General features: G+C 39.0%; 2 protein-coding genes across 2 annotated transcripts; both read left to right on the top strand.

Moving 5' to 3' along the window:
• Positions 1 to 681: 681 nt before the first annotated feature.
• Positions 682 to 5,095, top strand: LOC102720914 (AT-hook motif nuclear-localized protein 10-like). The gene is made up of 6 exons (XM_006662032.3): positions 682 to 1,002; positions 1,234 to 1,979; positions 2,088 to 2,140; positions 3,354 to 3,485; positions 4,063 to 4,224; positions 4,323 to 5,095. Exons 2-6 carry the CDS (start codon positions 1,427 to 1,429, stop codon positions 4,650 to 4,652), a joined length of 1,230 nt encoding a protein of 409 aa, XP_006662095.3. The 5' UTR covers positions 682 to 1,002; positions 1,234 to 1,426; the 3' UTR covers positions 4,653 to 5,095.
• A 1,636-nt stretch (positions 5,096 to 6,731) lies between these two features.
• On the top strand, positions 6,732 to 12,398 carry LOC102720270 (3-hydroxyisobutyryl-CoA hydrolase 1-like). The gene is made up of 14 exons (XM_006662030.3): positions 6,732 to 6,839; positions 7,626 to 7,706; positions 7,825 to 7,893; positions 8,287 to 8,350; positions 8,549 to 8,628; positions 8,721 to 8,804; positions 8,972 to 9,056; positions 9,445 to 9,530; positions 9,702 to 9,823; positions 10,832 to 10,892; positions 10,971 to 11,069; positions 11,772 to 11,873; positions 11,946 to 11,987; positions 12,071 to 12,398. Exons 1-14 carry the CDS (start codon positions 6,804 to 6,806, stop codon positions 12,206 to 12,208), a joined length of 1,149 nt encoding a protein of 382 aa, XP_006662093.1. The 5' UTR covers positions 6,732 to 6,803; the 3' UTR covers positions 12,209 to 12,398.
• Positions 12,399 to 19,136: the final 6,738 nt, after the last annotated feature.

The following is a 19,136-nucleotide window of genomic DNA, read 5'->3' as shown; positions in this document are numbered from 1 at the left end:
CGTGTCCGTCCAAAGTAGGCAGCCGCGCGCCACTTCTTCTTTTTTTTTTCCCGCGAGATTTATATTTATATTTAAAAAAAGGGTGAAGGGAACACGTCGTCGAAAAGAGGCGAGATGGCGCAAGTGATAAAGCCGAGACCTTCAAAGGATAAAGAAGAAAGAGGGTGAAAAAAAAACAATTTGAACTGGCTGATTGATTCCTCCTGCAAGCACGCCCAAAAAGACACGACCTTTTTTAAAAATTAAATTATTGTAATCACACTAGGAGTAGTACCAGTCCAAAGCCATCAATACTCAGTACCTCTAGACCACTTACTTTTCGAATTTCCTGTGTTTTTTTTACTTGTTATTACTGGTGGTACTAGTACTGTACCAACCACTAATGTTACTACTAGTACCAGTGCTTGCTCCTGATATGGCTGGATCAGCTACTGAAAATCTCTCTCTTTTTTTTAAGGGCTGCCTGTTTTGAATTGCAGTAACCAAAGATGGAGTAGAGGGGGAAAACTGAAAAGCTCTTTTGAATTTTGTATGCATTGTTTTGCGGTGGTGGATGGAGTAAAAAGTTGGGAAAGCAAGAGGGTGGTTTTTATGACTTGCATCTTCACGAACTCCGAGCCAAAAAAGCTTTTCCCCCACCTCCTCCTCCCCATCTCCACCCTTTTTATTTATTGCTGCAGTAGAAGAAGAGAGAGAGAGAGTGCATGCATGTGCATGTGTGTACGCATAACAAATTTCCTTTCTCCACCTCTTGTTCATTACTATAGCTGCTATTCGTAGCAGTTGCTTTACCTTTAATAATTCCTTTACTTTCCAGTAATTTCCCTGCTGTTTTCTCCTCCATCTTTGCGCTGCATTTTCCCTTGCACAGGAGTGGTAACACATTTGCATGTGAAGCAAGCAAGAGAGCAAGCGAGCTGGGTGGCGTTTGGTGTGAAGAGGAGGTGCATGGTGGTGGCGGCATGGCTGATCTGCATTAGCTAAGCTACTCTCACTCACTAGGTAATACCACCGTGCTCCTAACTCCCACCTAATAATCTCTCACATTTTTTCTCTCTTGCTTGCCTTCTCTCTCCTCCTCACTCTCTGCCCCGATTTCTGTTTAAAAAAATTCGCCATGGCGCTAGTATGAGAGAGAGAGAGAGAGAGAGGAGTTGTTTAAATAATTAGGGAGGCGTTTTTCTTGCTTATAATTCGCAGCTAATCTTGCAAGTGGCTGGCCTGGACTTACAGAGGAGAGCGTAGTGCTGGCCTTTGAGCTCAGCTTGCCGGCCGAGCTCTAGTCAAAGCGACTGTCTCTTTGTTTTCTTCTGCTCCGCCTCGCCTCGCGGCTGACCTCAGCGGCCGCGCCACTGCCACTGCTGCCAACCTGCTTCTTCTGCTTTAGAGCCTAGAGCAGCAGCGGCGCGAGCTAGATCTGACCAAAATGGAGGCCAAGGACGTCTCGCCGCTCGTCGCCGCCCCGGCCGCGCCTGCAGCCGCCGCGGCGCCTGCTCCGCCGCCCGCGCCGGCTTCTCAGCCTCCGCAGGCGCCGCCGTCTTCCATGCCGCAGCCGTTTGCGCACCAGGCGCCGGTTGCGGCTCCGGCCGCGAGCCCTGCGGCGGCGGCGGCGCCCATGCCCGGTGGTGGCATGCGGCTGTCGTTCGACCAGATGGCGGGTAAGGCCCCCGGGGAGCACCACCCGGGCCCCATGCTGTACGCGGCGGCGCCGGCCGGCGCCGCCCCGCCGCAGGGCGGCAATGTGATGGGGATGGGCGAGCTGATGCGCAAGAAGCGTGGCCGCCCGCGCAAGTACGCGCCCGACGGGAGCATGGCCCTCGCGCTCGCCCCCATCTCCTCCGCCTCCGGCTCCCCCGCGCAGCCGCCGCCGGGGCACCAGCCGCACGGCTTCTCCATCAGCAGCCCGGCGTCCGACCCCAACGCCAAGCGGCGCGGCCGGCCACCCGGCTCCGGCAAGAAGAAGCAGTTCGAAGCCCTAGGTACCATTTCCGTCGCTGCACGGATTTTCCTCACAAAAAAAGCTCCTTTTTCCCCCGCGGATTCCGGCCGAATCTAATCCCTAACTGACGCGTCCTTCAAATCTGCAGGATCATGGGGCATCGCCTTCACTCCTCACATCCTCACCGTCAAGGCCGGCGAGGTAATAACAACACAAACCCAGATCTCCAAGAAACGATCTTTCTTTCTTTTTTTCTCGTGATCCATCCGAGCAGACAGCCATCACAGAACTGCAAATGCAATGCTCCTCTTCTTCACTTTGGTTGGTACAGTAGTACATCACAAGTGGTGGTGGTGCATCTGTGTCTGCTTTCCTGCGAGTGGATTTGGTTCACGTACGTACGTAGCCATGACCATGACTGGCTAGCAGTTGAGATTGGTGTTTGTTCCGGTAGGAAAGGAACCAGCAGATGTGCCTGCCGTCGTGTGAGGTTGCGGCGAGCTGCGGTGTCCGTCAGATTCCCAGCATGGCTGTCAGTTGACCGGACCCACGGTCAGCGGCAAAGCGTTAGTGATGAGTGGGTGATGCGCCTACTCCGACCCACTCCTACGTGGTGGTCGTGGACTATGAGTACGTGTAGTATCAGGTAGTACAGAGCCTCCTTCTGCTGGATAGCTGTGATAGTACTTCGCTCTTTGTAGATAGCTCTAGCTTTGCCTGGCCAACAGCAAGGAGCCACGCCTGTTGCTGTGGGCTGTGGCTGTGCTGCTGTCCACCTGCGCTGTCTTTGTTCAAACCCGATACATTCACCTCTACTGATAGGTGATAGAACCAGTCATTTTCAGCAGACATTTTTTTGTGGTTTTCCTAGGGTTCCCTGTTTACTGTGCGCCCCAACATTGCTGTGTTTCTCAATTGGCTGGGATCCTATCTGATATTGCTGAAATTTCAGTTATACCTGGAATTGACTGACGTTTTACCACACTTGATCAGATAATTTGCTTCAGATGTTTAGAATTTTTTTTGAACTTTTCATACTATTAAAATTTTACTGAAAGGGAATTACTTAAGCCAAGCATGAAAAGATCTATTTAGCAATGGTTTCATGTATTTGCTCCCCCCCCCCACCTTCTGAAAGTCTCTGAATTATTTTTATATACAAATACCTCTATCCAATCATAAAATGAAGAATTTACTGATGCGTGCATTTGTTTTTTTTGGGTGCAGTTATCTATCTTTTGTTTACTAAGTATCCCTTTCAAATACAATGCAATTTCATGTGATTATTCTATCTTCCTGTTCCGTTTAGTTACAGTTAATCTCTTGTCATGTTTAAGCTGGCTACTAATCCACTTGGTCATGTTGGTAATGGCAGAAACTTGGTTTTATCATTAACTATGTGCTTTGCTGACAGGACGTCGCTTCAAAAATAATGGCCTTCTCACAGCAAGGTCCTCGCACCGTCTGCATTCTTTCAGCGAATGGTGCAATAAGCAATGTGACGCTTAGGCAGCCAGCTACATCTGGTGGACTTGTGACATACGAGGTATTTTCTTATGCTAGTTAAATGGGAATGTAATGTGATACCAGGCACACTTTTTTACTTCTTACCGTGGTCATTATATGTGATTGAAGTCATAAATCAGTGACCAGAAGATGTGGTTCGGTGGGTATTAATCGTTGTACCTGCATCTTTAAAAAAATGGGGGACTTCTCTGTGATGTATAGAATACCTCATCATTTGCACTTTGTACTTCTAAAACAGCAGTTATATGAGAAAGACCTTGTTCAGGAGGAACCTCATCATTTGCACTTTGTACTTCTAAAACAGCAGTTATATGAGAAATACCTTGTTCAGGAGGAAACTTGATGTTACCTTTTGTTAACTAGAATGTCCCAATTTTGTTAAGTTCTGGTGGATTTTTCCTGAAATATGTTTATAACCACACTGGTTGGGCTATGGAATCTCCTAACTTCAACTTATTTGTTATGATTAGATCACTGAAAGCAAAGAACTTGAAGAAACACTGCCGTGACAGCGCATACATATTCATATTTTTGTTATTTCTTTGTAACCAAACAAATAATCATGTTCTGATGAAGTGTGCAACTATTTTGTGCAGGGCCGGTTTGAGATCATCTCTCTATCAGGTTCTTTCCTGCTTGCAGAGGATGGTGACACTCGCAGCAGGACTGGTGGTTTGAGTGTTGCTCTCGCTGGATCTGATGGCCGAGTTCTGGGTGGATGTGTAGCTGGAATGCTGATGGCGGCGACCCCTGTTCAGGTTTGATTTTCTCCTTAACAATTGTTGTGTAAAGTAACATCTGTTCAACCGCCTAAAGTTTACTGAGCATTTTTGTCATCATGTCATACTGCTATCAGGTTGTTGTGGCTAGTTTCATCGCGGAAGGGAAAAAATCGAAGCCTGCTGAGCCTCGGAAGGTTGAACCGATGTCCGCCCCTCCACAGATGGCAACCTACGTGCCAGCTCCGGTGGCCAGCCCGCCATCGGAGGGCACATCCAGTGGATCATCCGACGACTCAGGCAGCCCGATCAACCACAGCGGGATGCCGTACAACCACTCCGGGCAGCACCAGCAGCAGCAGCACCAGCACCAGCACATGCCCCCTGCGTACGCATCAGGCGGCTGGTCGCTCTCGGCTCATCATCAGAACAGGCACGACTCTGACATGAAGATGATGTCGAACTAACTCTCTGCTTGGCCTTGAGGCGCCCCATTTGTTTGGTTGGGCTGAAGAAGGAGCTGATGGATGGACATGGTACCCCTGCTAGTGAGCTAGCTAGGAGATTTAGGAAACCATGGTGGTGATGGTGATCTCAGAGATGTGTTGTTTTTCTGGAGTTAAGATTAATTTAGGCGATGTTGTAACGCTGTAGCTGTCATAATTAAGCATCCTCTCCTCTAACGCAAGAGTTTGTTATGTGTACCTGTGATGCACTGATGCCTCTGCCTGCTGAGACCTTCACCTCCTAGGCTAGTAGTCTACTACAGACTTGTGGATCATGAATTCACTTGAATGCTTTGATTTGAATTCGAGAACTCTTTAGGTTGTTTTTGTTGTCTAATACCGTACTGCGATATCATGTCTGAGAAATATATACTTGCAGTTGCACAAAAAAGATTGGACATGCTTGGGTGACAACTAGTGAAATTCGCGTTTGAAGAGTGATTCGACGTGCACTGCAACAGATTCTGGATTTTTAGATACACTGGAACTTTATGGACTTTCATGTGAAACAGTTCAATTTTTATATGGGTGATTTTTTTGGTTTTTTCAGTGAAAAAGTTAAACGATAAATTGATTGAGATTGAAAATTCAGATTTTGATTTATAAGCATAAACAGAAAAAAAATGAGGTGATAAAGTTCTAATGAAATTCCTCGTGACCAATAAACTCGTATATCCGTGGACAATATACAAAGCCTTAAAAAACTTACTCCATACTCCGTCCGTCTTAAAATAAGTTTATTTTTCAGTTTTTTATATAAATATTTAACTATTCTTCCTATTAAATTTATTAATTAACATTCTTATTATTACTAGATGATAAAATACACGTCTTTGTGAGCTCATTAGTCCCACAACACGGCGAGAAATTAGGAGGAATGGTTTCCGCACCATAACAATTAATAAAACGTAAACAGAGAAAAACGAGACTAAATTTACAAAAAAAAACTTTGAAAACAATCTTTAATTTTCTTTAACGCAGTAGAATTATTGGTTTTTTTACTGTTACAATATCCCAATGATAAAACACACTATATTACTATAATAATTAGTGGTAAAGGATGAAGTGAGCATAATTAACAAGAACCGAAGTGACCGAGATCGAAACCAAATAATTCAATCGCTAGTGCGGAGTATTGTTTGAACTAACCAGTTTTATTCAGATTAATCTGGTCATCTGACCAGATTAATCTGAAGTGACTGAATAAACCGAAATCAAGAAGCGAGCCCAATAACCCCAATTCAGCCCATATGACCTATAACTCCCCCATTGATAGTTTTTTTTTTCACAATTTTTTATTATATTGTCATTCGTAGGTACTCTCTCCAGTGTTTGTTTAACGCCTTAATTTTTAAATCTACATTTTCCTTTCGTCTTATTTAATTATTTTATATAAATATAAAATTATAAGTCGTATTTAGCATCAAATCACAATAAAATAATTAATAATATATAAATTCTTTAAATAAGACAAAGTTAATGATGTTAAATAAAAGAGAACATAGTAGAAAGACCGGATCGGAGGTCTATCCGCTCTGAGTCCTCTGACCGCTGTTCACCGATCGAAACGGTAGTTTTCTATTTATCAATATTATATTTAATATATAAGCATAATAAATTGGTAAAATATGGATAAATAAATTTATGTGTATATTATTAATGACCATAACATAAAAAATAACTCATAATGCAATAATACCGTGGCCGTGGGACAAGCTAAAACCGATTGGTTTTACTGGTTCGATTGCAGGAGCAATTTTTGAATAGAAACGAGGCAGGAAGGTTGCCGGTTCATGTTTTTTTACTGTAAATATGACACATAGGACTATATATAAATCAATAAAAACGTGATGGGATGTTAATTAATTAAACACTGATTTATATGAATCGTAATTAAAAAAAAGGTCTAAAATCTGATGATGGACAAAAAAAAAATTGAGTGCAAACACGACAAAAAGAAAATCATAAGGGTAACAGTTAGCAAATTTGTTATATATAAAAAAAAGATTCGCTCGATTCTACTATCCCACGGGAGTCCCCGTCGCGCACGCTGGCTGCGCACCAAACGCACGCTCGTGTGGTGACTCCTCCCCGCTGCTTCTCTCCGCCCACATGGCGTCGCCGCCGCCGCCCGCCGACACCGACCTGGTAACCCCGCCGCTTCCTCCTCCCCTTGCGTCCGCCAACTCCATCAATTCGTTCGTTCGATTCCCGTGGGGTTTGCTTGTTGGTTCCGATCGAAGCCCATCCGCGAACCCCCACTGCTGCTTCCTCGTTCGGTTCCGCCGTGTGCTCGATTGGTCCCATTAGCTCGTTTCCACATGCTTGATTGCGTTTGTACCATCAGTTTGATCGATTCCGCTAGGTTTGGTTTCTCCTCTTCGTTTGCTGATGCGGTTCCGTACAACACTAGTACTGGTACTCACCATGAAATGCTTTATTTATTAGTTATTCTCGTGTTTAGCCATAGCCAATCTCGAAATTCGGCTAGATTACTGCAAACATATTTTACTAATTACTTTTTAATTGCGTTTGGGGAGGTCAGTTTATCCTAGGGTTCAGCTTCAAACCATTCTGCCGTATAACTTGGCTCAGATTGTTTTCTGTATCCTCTGTTCGTCTCAACTGGCCTAAAGCACAGAACTATTTCAATGAATGTATAACAGGAATGGAGAGTTTAAGCTCCATTACAGTTTGGTTGGATTTATCTGTTGTGCGTGTAATTAAGCATTTATTGATCCATTTCTTCTTTTTTTTTTGCCAAATGGCCACGCTGCTGTATTCGATATAATACTAATTTACCATACTATGTACTATTGTTTTATAATCTGTATCTTCTTCATATTATGTCTGCCACAAGTCGTCCTTTGTACAATGTCATAGTGTTGATGACTAGTTATACCTGCTGCTCAAAATACTTCTGCTATTTGCCAGGTTTTAGTTGAAGCAAATGGTGCCACACGGACATTGGTTTTGAATAGACCAAAGCAGTTGAATGCCTTCTCCTATGAAATGGTCTGCCTGCTACAGAAAACCATTTAAGAATGAATTAGTAATAGTGCATATGCTACTAGTGGCTACATTTTCTTTCAGGAACACTTACGAGAGATTTTTTTTGGCTTCCATTTTCCAGATTATGAAGTTTTTGAGATGTTTCACTGCTTATGAGGAAGATGAAGGAGTTAAGTTATTGATTGTGAAGGTAATCATCACATTTGAGTCCTGAAAAAAATTTGATGTGGTCCATGTATGTTGAGGTGCCTCTTTGATATAAAAAAAACAGGTTAGTATCTAACATCAAACATGAGTTACTCAATTTAAGAAATAACAAGGTAGAAATCAAGGTTTCATCCGCTTATTGAAATTTGAATCATGTACAACCAACTTGCATTTATGCAAAATGATAGTGGTGCTCTCCAGGTTTTGCCATTTGTAAATGCAATTGATTTTCTATTGCTGATATATAAATCTTGACTTATTAGGATAATTCCACTGTTACGATCTCCAGGTTTTGCATTTACTGCTGTTGTTTTTGCTCAGCTTGATCTCTATAACTACATGCTATTCTTGTCATCACTTGTCTTTCCTTTGTCAGGGGAAAGGAAGAGCATTTTGTGCTGGTGGTGATGTTTCTGCAGTTGTCCGGTCTATAAATAATGGTAAATAAAATATATGTTTCATCCTTAAGAACGTGATGTTAATGTCCTGCTGTGCTGACTATGTTTTGGCTTCTGGCTGTTTTTCTTTGATTTCCATTACCTTTCCATATCCTACATACACTAATTCAATTGTTAACAATATATAGAGAAATTTGTTCTTGGCATTTGATTAGTTTTACTATGAATTTATTATATCAGATAGCTGGAAATATGGTGCTCATTTTTTTGGAAATGAATTTCTGTTAAACTATATCATTGCAACATGTAACAAACCTCAGGTGAGCTAGCTCTATGGCTATGAAACTACTTATCCACATAATTGTTATGGCCACTATTGCTTACCACGTTATGCTACAATGCTCTTGTCTAGGTTTCGCTTCTTACTGGAATTGTCATGGGTGGAGGTGCTGGTATTTCTATACATGGAAGGTTCCGAGTTGTCACCGAGAGCACGGTATATATTACGGAACAAACTCTATATGTAGCTTTCATTCTTTACTTAAATCTTTTCAAAGGATATCACGGTTGTGCAGAAAAGCTTGCTTTATTATTTTTATGGAAAAACAGCTTGCCAGCATATGCCTAGAATTTGACCCTGTATTTTTACTGCTATTTGTGCAGATTTTTGCTATGCCAGAAACAGCATTGGGTCTCTTTCCAGATATAGGGGCCTCTTATTTTCTATCTCGACTTCCTGGGTTCTATGGTTAACTTATTTTTCTATCTCATATCTTCTTTGTTCAATTGAACTTTCACACATTACCATATGAAATTATGAATTCTCTTTGCAGTGTCTAAAACTGATTCTGAATTATCACACTTTATTACTGATTACTGAACCTTGAGTGCTTATTTTATATTTAGGATGGCACATGATTTTAAGATGTATGGGTGAAATATATGTGTCCATTCTGTTTCTTTCTTCATCTTAATAAATTTTGGCCAAACCTCCATCACAGCCTGATAAAAGAAAGAAATATATGCGCCAGATTTTCTGATGACCTGTCCACTAGGATTCATCTGTTGAATTTTGATAAAAACAATGAATTAGTTTTACAGATCATTTTGACTGATTTGTTCTTGTGTCTTCTCAGGAGAGTATGCTGGTCTTACTGGTGTAAGGTTGGATGCTCCTGAAATGCTTGCTTGTGGCCTGGCAACTCATTTTGTACCTTCAGATGTAGGTCTGCCAGTGACTTTTGAATTCTATGTTTAGCGTGGGACCACAGAATTGTTCCTTTGGAAGTTGATAATTGTAGCATTCTAGACACTCTAACTTTTAATTCCAAGTACAATTATTGGTAACACAAGCATTAGCGGTTCTAATTACTAGTACACATCACTTTTGCAGAGGCTGGCTTTGCTAGAAGAATCACTTAAGAAGGTTGATACATCTGATCCCTTTGCTATATGTGGAATTATCGATCAATATTCGCAACAACCATCTCTTAAAGAAAAAAGTGCTCTGAATAGGTAAGCATGCAATTGTATAGACATTATCTATTCATGCTTGTCTCACTTATTCCGCTTCCTTTGTGTACTTTGTATAGATGAGATATACTGGATAGGTAGGATATTCTAGTTGACACCAAGGCCATGTTCGGCTGCCAAGACTAGATATCTTATCTCTATCTTTTTCCACGCGCACGCTTCCCGAACCGCTAAACGGTGTATTTTTTACAAAACTTTTCTATAGGAAAGTTGTTTTAAAAAATCATATTAATCTATTTTATATTTTTTTAATAATTAATAATTAATTAATCATGTATTAATCTATTACTACGTTTTCCGCGCCGAATAACTAACCCACCCACTCACACCTAACGAACGGGGCCCAAGTCCTTTTTGGGATGTTAAACTCAGATCGATTGATCGACATTTTTTAAGTTAGCTACTAGCTACATCTCAAAGTTCCATACTTGTATTATCTATTCTAATTCATATAGGAAGCTTTCCTGTTTTGGGTCCTCTCCATCACAAGCCCCAGAGAGTTAGACGAGTCCTTTTTGTAAGAATATTAGCTTGTAAGGGAGGAGAGGTAGAGAAAATGTAAGGAGTTGGGATGGGGAGATGTTGGGAAGCAACAGGATGCACTTCCACATCTTATGGTTTCTTTCAATAGAATGGATAGGCTTCGACTTATCAAAAGGTTCGGTAACGGTTGTCTGGCCTGTCTTGAAATAAGCTCTTCCCTATGCCCCAACCTGTAACCTTTGTATTTTCTATATTCGCCTCATGTTTCTTGTCAGTGGCTTCCCTATGCCACAACCTGCTACTTTTAGATCATTTGCACTCGCTGCTTCTTAATCTGGTTGTAAGGCCAAGAAGGCAATGCGTTTTAACTTGGAAGGACTTGTTTAGTTTGTCAGGAGACTGTGTTGGGCCTCTTTTATTGCAAGGTTTTGTTTTCACATTTGGTTCTCAGATCAAATTTTATTGCCTAACCTGTGTCTTTTCTACTTCCCATCATTTTCATTCCAGGCTGGAGATCATCAACAAATGCTTTTCCAAAAGAACAGTAGAAGAAATCATAGCCTCTCTTGTGAGCTATGCTAGTCCTTATTAACTTTCTACAGGCTCATGGGTTTTGTTGTGCTAAATTTGATATATATTATGTCAGGAACAAGAGGCTCTCAATGTTGCTGATGAATGGATTCCTGTTGCAATCCAGTCCATGAAGAAGGCTTCTCCTACTAGTCTGAAAATATCCCTGAGATCGGTATCCTCTCAAACATTTCCACAGCATGTATTGATGTTACTCAAGTCTTTTTTATCTTGGTGCCTTTTCTGATGCAAGTTATTTGTAGTGTAAGCCAGTAATATTTATTTAGATCCATCATTCCTTTATATGGTATCATATAGTTTTCATATAACCAATATTTATCTCTCTCCAGTGCATACTTCATATGGCCTTGTGAGCTAAATTATACTCCTTTGTATTGATACAATATATTGACCCAAATTTTTTTTAACAAAAAGGAACTAGCCATATAGTTTTTGCATTAAATTTTAAGTATAGGCTTATCAGTTCTAAAAGTTTTGGAAATGTTAGCTGTATGCACAATCAGCAGAACAGAGCAGATAGATGGTTCACTTTATATATACACTATAAGTTCCAAAAAATCAGCGTTATGATTAATCTCTAGCCTTTTGAGATCTTGCGATCTGTCTAGGACTAATACGAGTTGTCATTTGGAAGTTCCAATAGGGTTATCAAATTACCAGCTATCGCTACCTATTAAAGTGGAGCTTAGTCACAAGTAAAAAACAATTGTTTTACAACAAAGGTCTTAATGTTATGGTAATATTTGTAATTTGGGATAAAATGGTTTGATTTTCATCAGTTTATGCAGAAGTCACAACTAAGCAAGATGATACCCCATTATGTTCTTAGCTTTTGCTGTATTTATAATGAGTTCAGATAAGAGAAGGGCGAACCCAAACAGTAGGTGAATGTTTGCGTCGAGAATATAGAATGGTTTGCCATGTGATGCGTGGTGACTTCAGTAGAGACTTCTTTGAGGTAAATGTCTTACATGTTCCCATGGCTTGTTCATTCAAGATCAACATACTTAGGATTCAATTCCTATTGCAGGGATGCAGGGCTATATTGTTGGATAAAGATCGAAACCCAAAGGTCATCTTACATCCTATTTTGTAGCATTTGTGAGAAGCATAGCATTAAAACCTAATATCTTCTTTTGCCGGTGCCGATTGCAGTGGATGCCTCCAAGGTTGGAAGATGTGCACGATGATGCGGTCGAAAAATATTTCTCCAAGGTTGATGATCCAGAGTGGGAGGATCTGAACCTACCTCCTAGACGTTCGTATGGAAGGAGGCTTGTTCCCAAGCTTTGATTGAAGCCTTAATCCAAAGAGATTGGTGGTGCTTCTGAATAACAACAGATCGTCTCCAATTATATGGATATACCTGGAGACAAGCGATGATTGAATAAAGCTGAAACGTATTATAGGTCAAGAATTTTATTAGCAAATTGAGGAAACCATAGTCTTAATGCGATGCTTATTGGTATCGCTTTTGTGCGTTTTTGCAAGGTGTGATGGTACTTCATAGCAAAGCCCAATAACGTTCAATAGGCGGCCCATGATCGATACTGGTATCAGGCCACCCCAATGGGCTTTGAAGCTACCTTCTGCCTGTAGACTCCTCCAGGTAATCTTTCAAAACTAGCTGTTGTATAAAACTATTCCCAATTTCATACTTATAATAATGTCAAGAACTTGTATAAAAATCCTATAAAAGCTAAGACAAGAAACGAGTAACTATAAACGGAATCCAAAATCGTTTGGCTTGCATGGCTGGATCGAACAATCTAAAATTTAGAGGCTGCGGCTACTGAAGAAAAAGATAAGACAGTCGTAGTAGTGAGCAACAGCATGCCACAGTAGTAAATTTTGGTCTCCATCGTACCAAGCCGAGGGAAGCCATCGCTTTCGTAGCTGGCTGCTTTAACCACACACCATAGCAGCCACTCCTTTTCCTTCTTCTACATATACAGCACACCAACACTTCACATTTTCTACAAGCTTATATTGAAATAATTAGCATCATAATCAAGTATGTTTCTACAGAAATAGTCAAGCTCACGAGCTTATGAGAAAGTCTTTGTGTCTCTTTGGCGTGTATGTAGCCACGTCAAAGTTTGAAGGTCTACCTTTTGTTTTATCACTGTCTTCATCCCCGGACATATTCTTCTTTTATCTTTTCTTTTTCACTGTGTGGTTCTGTTTATTCCCCCTTCCTTTATCCCCCACATTTTAAGATGATGATGATTCTTTAATTTTGCCTTCTCCAATTGAATAATTACTTGACCAGGCATGCAATCAATTCATCCATCGATATCACATGCCTAGCTAGTACTGATAAATAAATAAGGTCTCAAACACAAGTTGAGATTGAACCATGTGTGGTTGAGAGCATAATCTCTCTTAATTACCCGATCTACTAACTGCAACCATGACCAGGAAATGGCATGTATTGCAACCGAAACTGATTAGATTAAATTTTAGGACATGAAGAGGCAGCAGGCCCAACCACTAGCTGGACCAGCATGCACACCTAATTCAGTTAAACACACCTGCATGCATGGCCATGGCCATGGCCTCCTCTTCGCCAAGAACTTCTCTGATATTTCCCTGTCAGCGTTTGGTCCTAGCTAGCTTCAATTCACCGTTGATGTCCCTCTGCATTTATCACTAGTACTGGCTGTGCACAGTAGCAATAGCATGTATTTTGTGCACCTAATTAATTGCTTAAAAAATATGGCAATTTGCTCCTACACGCCAAAATTGTGTGCACCCGTGCATGAGCAACACGGTGTGTATATATGTACTACACAGTGCCAGTACTGTGTAAGATTAAGAGAGTTTTATGACGCTATTATACTTTCTGGATGACTCAATGACTCATAACCATTCGAATAGGTGCTACTCCCACATAAAGTTGTCAGCTAACTGCCGGTGTCATCATTTTATAACTTTAATAATAGAACGTCATGGTCTGATAATTCTTTACGAATTTGTTAGATCAAGAGAAGTAAGGTTTTGATACTTGATAGCAGCATGCATAGCCTAAACCACAAGCCAACACCTAAATTTTCTCTTGAAATTTTATGACTGCGGCTGGTTGGAAAGGATCCAACCACAGGCGTACGTTTAATATTATCTATAGTAATAGTACATATAAGAAGTATATATTTTCGTTTGTTGCAAGGCAGTACTTAAATTAATTATAGTTTTTATCAAGGCATATATATAATTAGATAGGACCTGTCATGATCTTCGTCACCTCACCCGTCCATATTGTGTGTGTATATTAGCTGGCTATTGTTCATCCTCAATAAACTTAATTTGTGTAATGAGAAAAGCTACTAGCAATATGGCAATGGCAGCTCACTGTCATGGAGTAGTAATAGATTCCAAATAGCCTTGACGAATCTGGTGCGGTTTTTGTAGAGGAAAGTGCATGTGGGCGTACGTACATGTGGCTGTTTTGGACGGAGGGTGCAGTGCAGCAAGTAATCAAGATCGATATTAAACCTAGCTTTAGCTCATCTGCCTTTCACACTCGATCTGTGATGGAGTCCGGCTGGGAGACAGTGTCCGTGCACCGCAACTTCCTAACTCGATCTCTTCGATATTGATGACTAGTACTACATCGTACTATACTAGTACTCCTACATACTACTACTGGGCTAGCTAGCAGCCGCCCGAGTCGTTGTAGTGTGGCCCGTTCTTTTTTTTCTTCTTCCAAAGTATATATTATCACACGCACACTTTTAATTAAGCTCCTCCTACATTTGTTACAAAATATAACGCCCCATCTTTTCACTTTTGCTTATATACTTATAAACTAAAATTTGAATTTTTCAACATTAAATTTGAGTTAATTTTGGGGTTTTCGCTAAAGTTTATTTTTCACCCTTGGTTGTTAGATCGCTAAGAATACATATATTTTTTAAAGGACGTAAGAATATGTATATAAAAGTTGTGTTTACAAACTATTTTTTATTTGCAAATATGTCGCTTGGTTTTTTCATTAAAAAGATAAACAATCACTCCTAAGTATTTTTAGGTTGTTTAGCATAGACTAAAGAGTTATGAAAATATTCTATTTTAATCAATACAATGGTCAAATTTTGAATTGATTAGATTTACTCTATAATTATCTGAGTGGCTCTTGAATAGTTGGAATAATTAAAATAATAGGAATCAACGCGGAATGCTTATATTATGGTATGAAATTTAAATCATGAAAATGTTTGTATTTTATAACGGATGGATTAAACAACAGTATGTTTTTTTAAAAAAACATTGTATATACAAATTTCTTACCATAGTAATTCAATAGTCTTTTAACTTTTCTGTCTCATAATAAATACAATAAACTATATGAATGTATTTAGTACGAGACAAAGGTAATATTTTGAATCCAGCTGAGTATCTAGTAGTTACGAATGTGAATTCATGCTATAGCTAGAAATTGATTGTTTGGAGACAGGAGTGTGTAGGCCAGATCAGTGCTATTGCTAGCTCTATGTAACTGTACTCTGTACTAGTGTTTGCCATTAGGAAAAAATTTCGCATTGATTGATAGTTTTGCGGTACTGTTGTACCAGCACGAGTAGCTAGTACGATTGGCACCAGTTTTTACGACTGGTGGTACTTGGTAGGAGAAGTGATGGTTGCTTAGTGGAGTTACTGTGACTAATGGCCGTTCAAGATCTCGAGTCAAGTCACGATATCAATAGATTAGAGTAGCAAGAGCCCTAAGGTCCCCCCCTACATTCATGGATACTCGATCGATCGATCGATCAGTGCATAATTATATTGATTAATTATATATACAGAAGATCCCAGCACGTACGACGTAGAAGAGTGTGTCGTTTAATTAACCAGTTAATTAATTGTACTACTAGTGAGTTTTTGTGTGGTGTTGAACTGCTAATTAGTCAAGTCCAGCGAACCATAATGCATCGATCGATCGATGCATGTGCTGGGTCGGTCGCGTGTTTGGCCAATCAGCAATTTGGAATGACGTCGCATACATATATGTAGTATATGTGATATTATATTTATCTATAGTCAAGTCAGTTCACATCCATATTCTATAGCAGCCACTGCTTTTGCTGACCTGTCACCGTTTTTGTTTTTTCTTTAGTTTATTATGGGTGCAATGCCGGTCTTAAATATTAATAATTATGCCAAGACATCGATTTCTACAAAGACTACAATTAAAAAAAAAGTAGTAACAAGGTTAACATATATACAGTACTTGAGGTCAAATGAATTAAACAATTGCATCGCATGGATTCGGTTTGTCGTTTGATGTATATATATGCACTAGTTAGTTTTATGCTAAGCCAAGGCGTGGATAGCTGCACTTGATCTGCCGACTTGTACGCTACGGGAACGAAAAAATTAATAAAAACTTGTTGACATGTACGTACTGCTGTTATCTCAGCTGATTTATTTGCATGCAAGATCGATCTGCCTAATACAAAGCCTTGGTGATATTATGTTTTGGGGCCTTGTTGTGTTTTAGTTTTTTTTCTTTTCCAAGTTAGTTAATTAAGATGCCATGTGTAAAGCTTGAAAGATATTATTTGACCAGTGCATGCATGTGTGATGTAATGTAAATACGTATGTGTTTGACCTTGTGGAGTACTCACCTACCTTGTTCAGGATTAATTTCTCGATGTGCAATACGAGAGTGTGAACGCCGGTAACAATTTATTAACCTCTGCGAGGGCAGTTCAATAAAAGAAACTGACATGGTAAATCGGGTGTATTCGAGTAATAATTATTTTCTTTTTATCTCTTATAACTATATGGATCAAACTAGTATCGATAGAATTAAATGAACTATCTTTTCTTCGAGCAGTTAGGTCGCAGTCATTTCTTAGGTTTTTTTATCAGTTTCTGTATGTATGAAATCTGAATGGCTAAAAGATGTATTTTTCTAAAAAAAATACAAAGATTTATCCTTAATAACATCGACCCTCTGCAGTAGACTGACATATTACTAGTACAATTTAGTGCACATCTAATAATTGGTTTCTTGTAGAGCACCATTGGAAGTAGATAAAGTCAATACAATCACATTGAGATTTAATAAATTGAAAGTTATTATAGCGCTTTTTTATTGGTATCTGTGTAATACTGTAATGGATCAGAAAAGAAGTTATTTTGCGATGGAGTGAATAGCTGGTTATTATATTTCATTTCTCCTTTCTTCGTCAACTCGTCACAAACATATGTGCTATTTTTTTAGGAAATTGTTATGTGTATAACTCAACTATCCGACTTACGTACGACTTAACTATCTAACGGTTGCATTTCTACTCACTTGATCCTATTTGTCTAATTAATGGTTACAGTGTTTAGTCGTACGTATGTAGAACAATTGGATTTTACGTATAGCGGGACTGTATTTTTTTATCATATTCTCTCTTGTTGTTTTAATTTGATGTTTTTTATAAACCTTTAGCTCATTACCTCATTCAAACTTTATAAAAAAATAAAATATAAATCATGTCTAAAATTTCCTCCATCACAAAACAAATGACAGGAATAAATGACATCGCTCGGAGATTGAGTGAGCGTGTGTGTGCATGGGTCCGTGGTGGTACGTACGGGCGGCACGCTTTGTTGGGAGCGGCGCACGGGATCCAAGGCCAGCAGAAGCTTCCAGATTGATGGATGGCCCACGCGCTCCATCCTTGCCGTACGTCCATCGAGCGCTCTAGCTTGGACGGTGCAGATCTATCCCATATGCTTCTTCCGCACATAAGCCAAAATTTATTTTATAAACTAATTTTAGGATTTTCATCTCTATTTACTTTTTAGTTTTTGACCAGCACATATGTAACTTTTCGTTTACAAAGTATTTTTTATTTATAAATAATTCATTCGGTCCAACAAAGGATCATCGTAAGTCCTCCTGCATTTATGCCTCTTCGGTTTGGAGGAATTTTACAGGAATTTTAAAGAAATTAAATTGTTTACTCTAAAATTCCTGTAAAATTCTTGTGATCTGAAGAAACCCTTATAGGTATGGCTAGTAGTAGTTTATAATAAATACATAAGTACGAACGTACATTCATAATCATACAGTGCGTACGTACTCCTCTGCTCTACATGCATACACATAATGCTACCTCTGTTGTTTAACGTCGTTGACTTTTTTTATAAATATTTGACTATTCATCTTATTCAATTTTTTTATCAAATATATAAAACTATATATATGCATAAAAGTATATTCAACAATAAATAAAATGGTATAAAAATAATTAATAATTATGTAAATTTTTTAAATAAGACGAATAGTTAAATGTATATAAAAAAATCAACGACGTTAAACATTTAGTAAATAAGTGAGTATATAGAAATGTAGATAAGTGAGCTTTTGTCATATACTACATTCATCCCTAAATGTTTGACACTGCTGACTTTTTTATAAACGTTTGGCTATTCATCTTATTTAATTTTTTTTCAAATATGTAAAACTATATATATGCATAAAAATATATTTAACAATAAATGAAATGATATAAAAATAATTAATAATTATGTATTTTTTGAATAAGAGGAATAATAAAACATGTATAAAAAAGTTAACGGTGTCAAAAACATTTAGGGAAGGAGTGGTATGTATGTATGTGTACGTATGTATGCATATATTTAGTATATACTTACTCTCGGTATAAAATTGAATGTTGTTCTAGCCAGCTATATAACCCCAGACAGTAGTAGTACGTAATCCTATGTACTACCTCCATTTTACAACAGATTCATATGGATATTAATAAATCTAGACATATATATAAATTATATACATTCATCATTTGATGAATTTAGACGAGGCTGGAAAAGGAGGTAGTATTATATATATACTCTACGTATGCTGAGAACGAGAAGCGAGAACCAAACATAAATTTGCACTTATCTTTTCGGTTCTGCTTATGCTTATAAGCTAAAATTAATTTTTTAAACTTAAATTTGGAGCTAATTTTAGAGATTTTCACCAAAGTTTATTTCTAGCATTGCTTTTAGGTTGCTAAGAATACATATATAAACGTTTTATTCGTATTCTTTTTGTTTGCTAATTTGTTTTTTGAATTTTTTCAAACAATCGCCCCTTGACTTGGAGGAATAGCATCAATTTATGGCACGCTTTCACACATGATTGAGCTAGCTAGCTCAAGGACATGACGCTAACGTAGACCCTAATCTTTTGGCTTATGCTTGTGTTTATAGACCA

This window comes from Oryza brachyantha, chromosome 10 (genome assembly GCF_000231095.2).
Source record: "Oryza brachyantha chromosome 10, ObraRS2, whole genome shotgun sequence".
Lineage (NCBI taxonomy): Eukaryota > Viridiplantae > Streptophyta > Magnoliopsida > Poales > Poaceae > Oryza > Oryza brachyantha.
The sequence above is the reverse complement of the archived record's forward strand: the minus strand, read 5'-3'. Positions and strand labels throughout refer to the sequence as shown.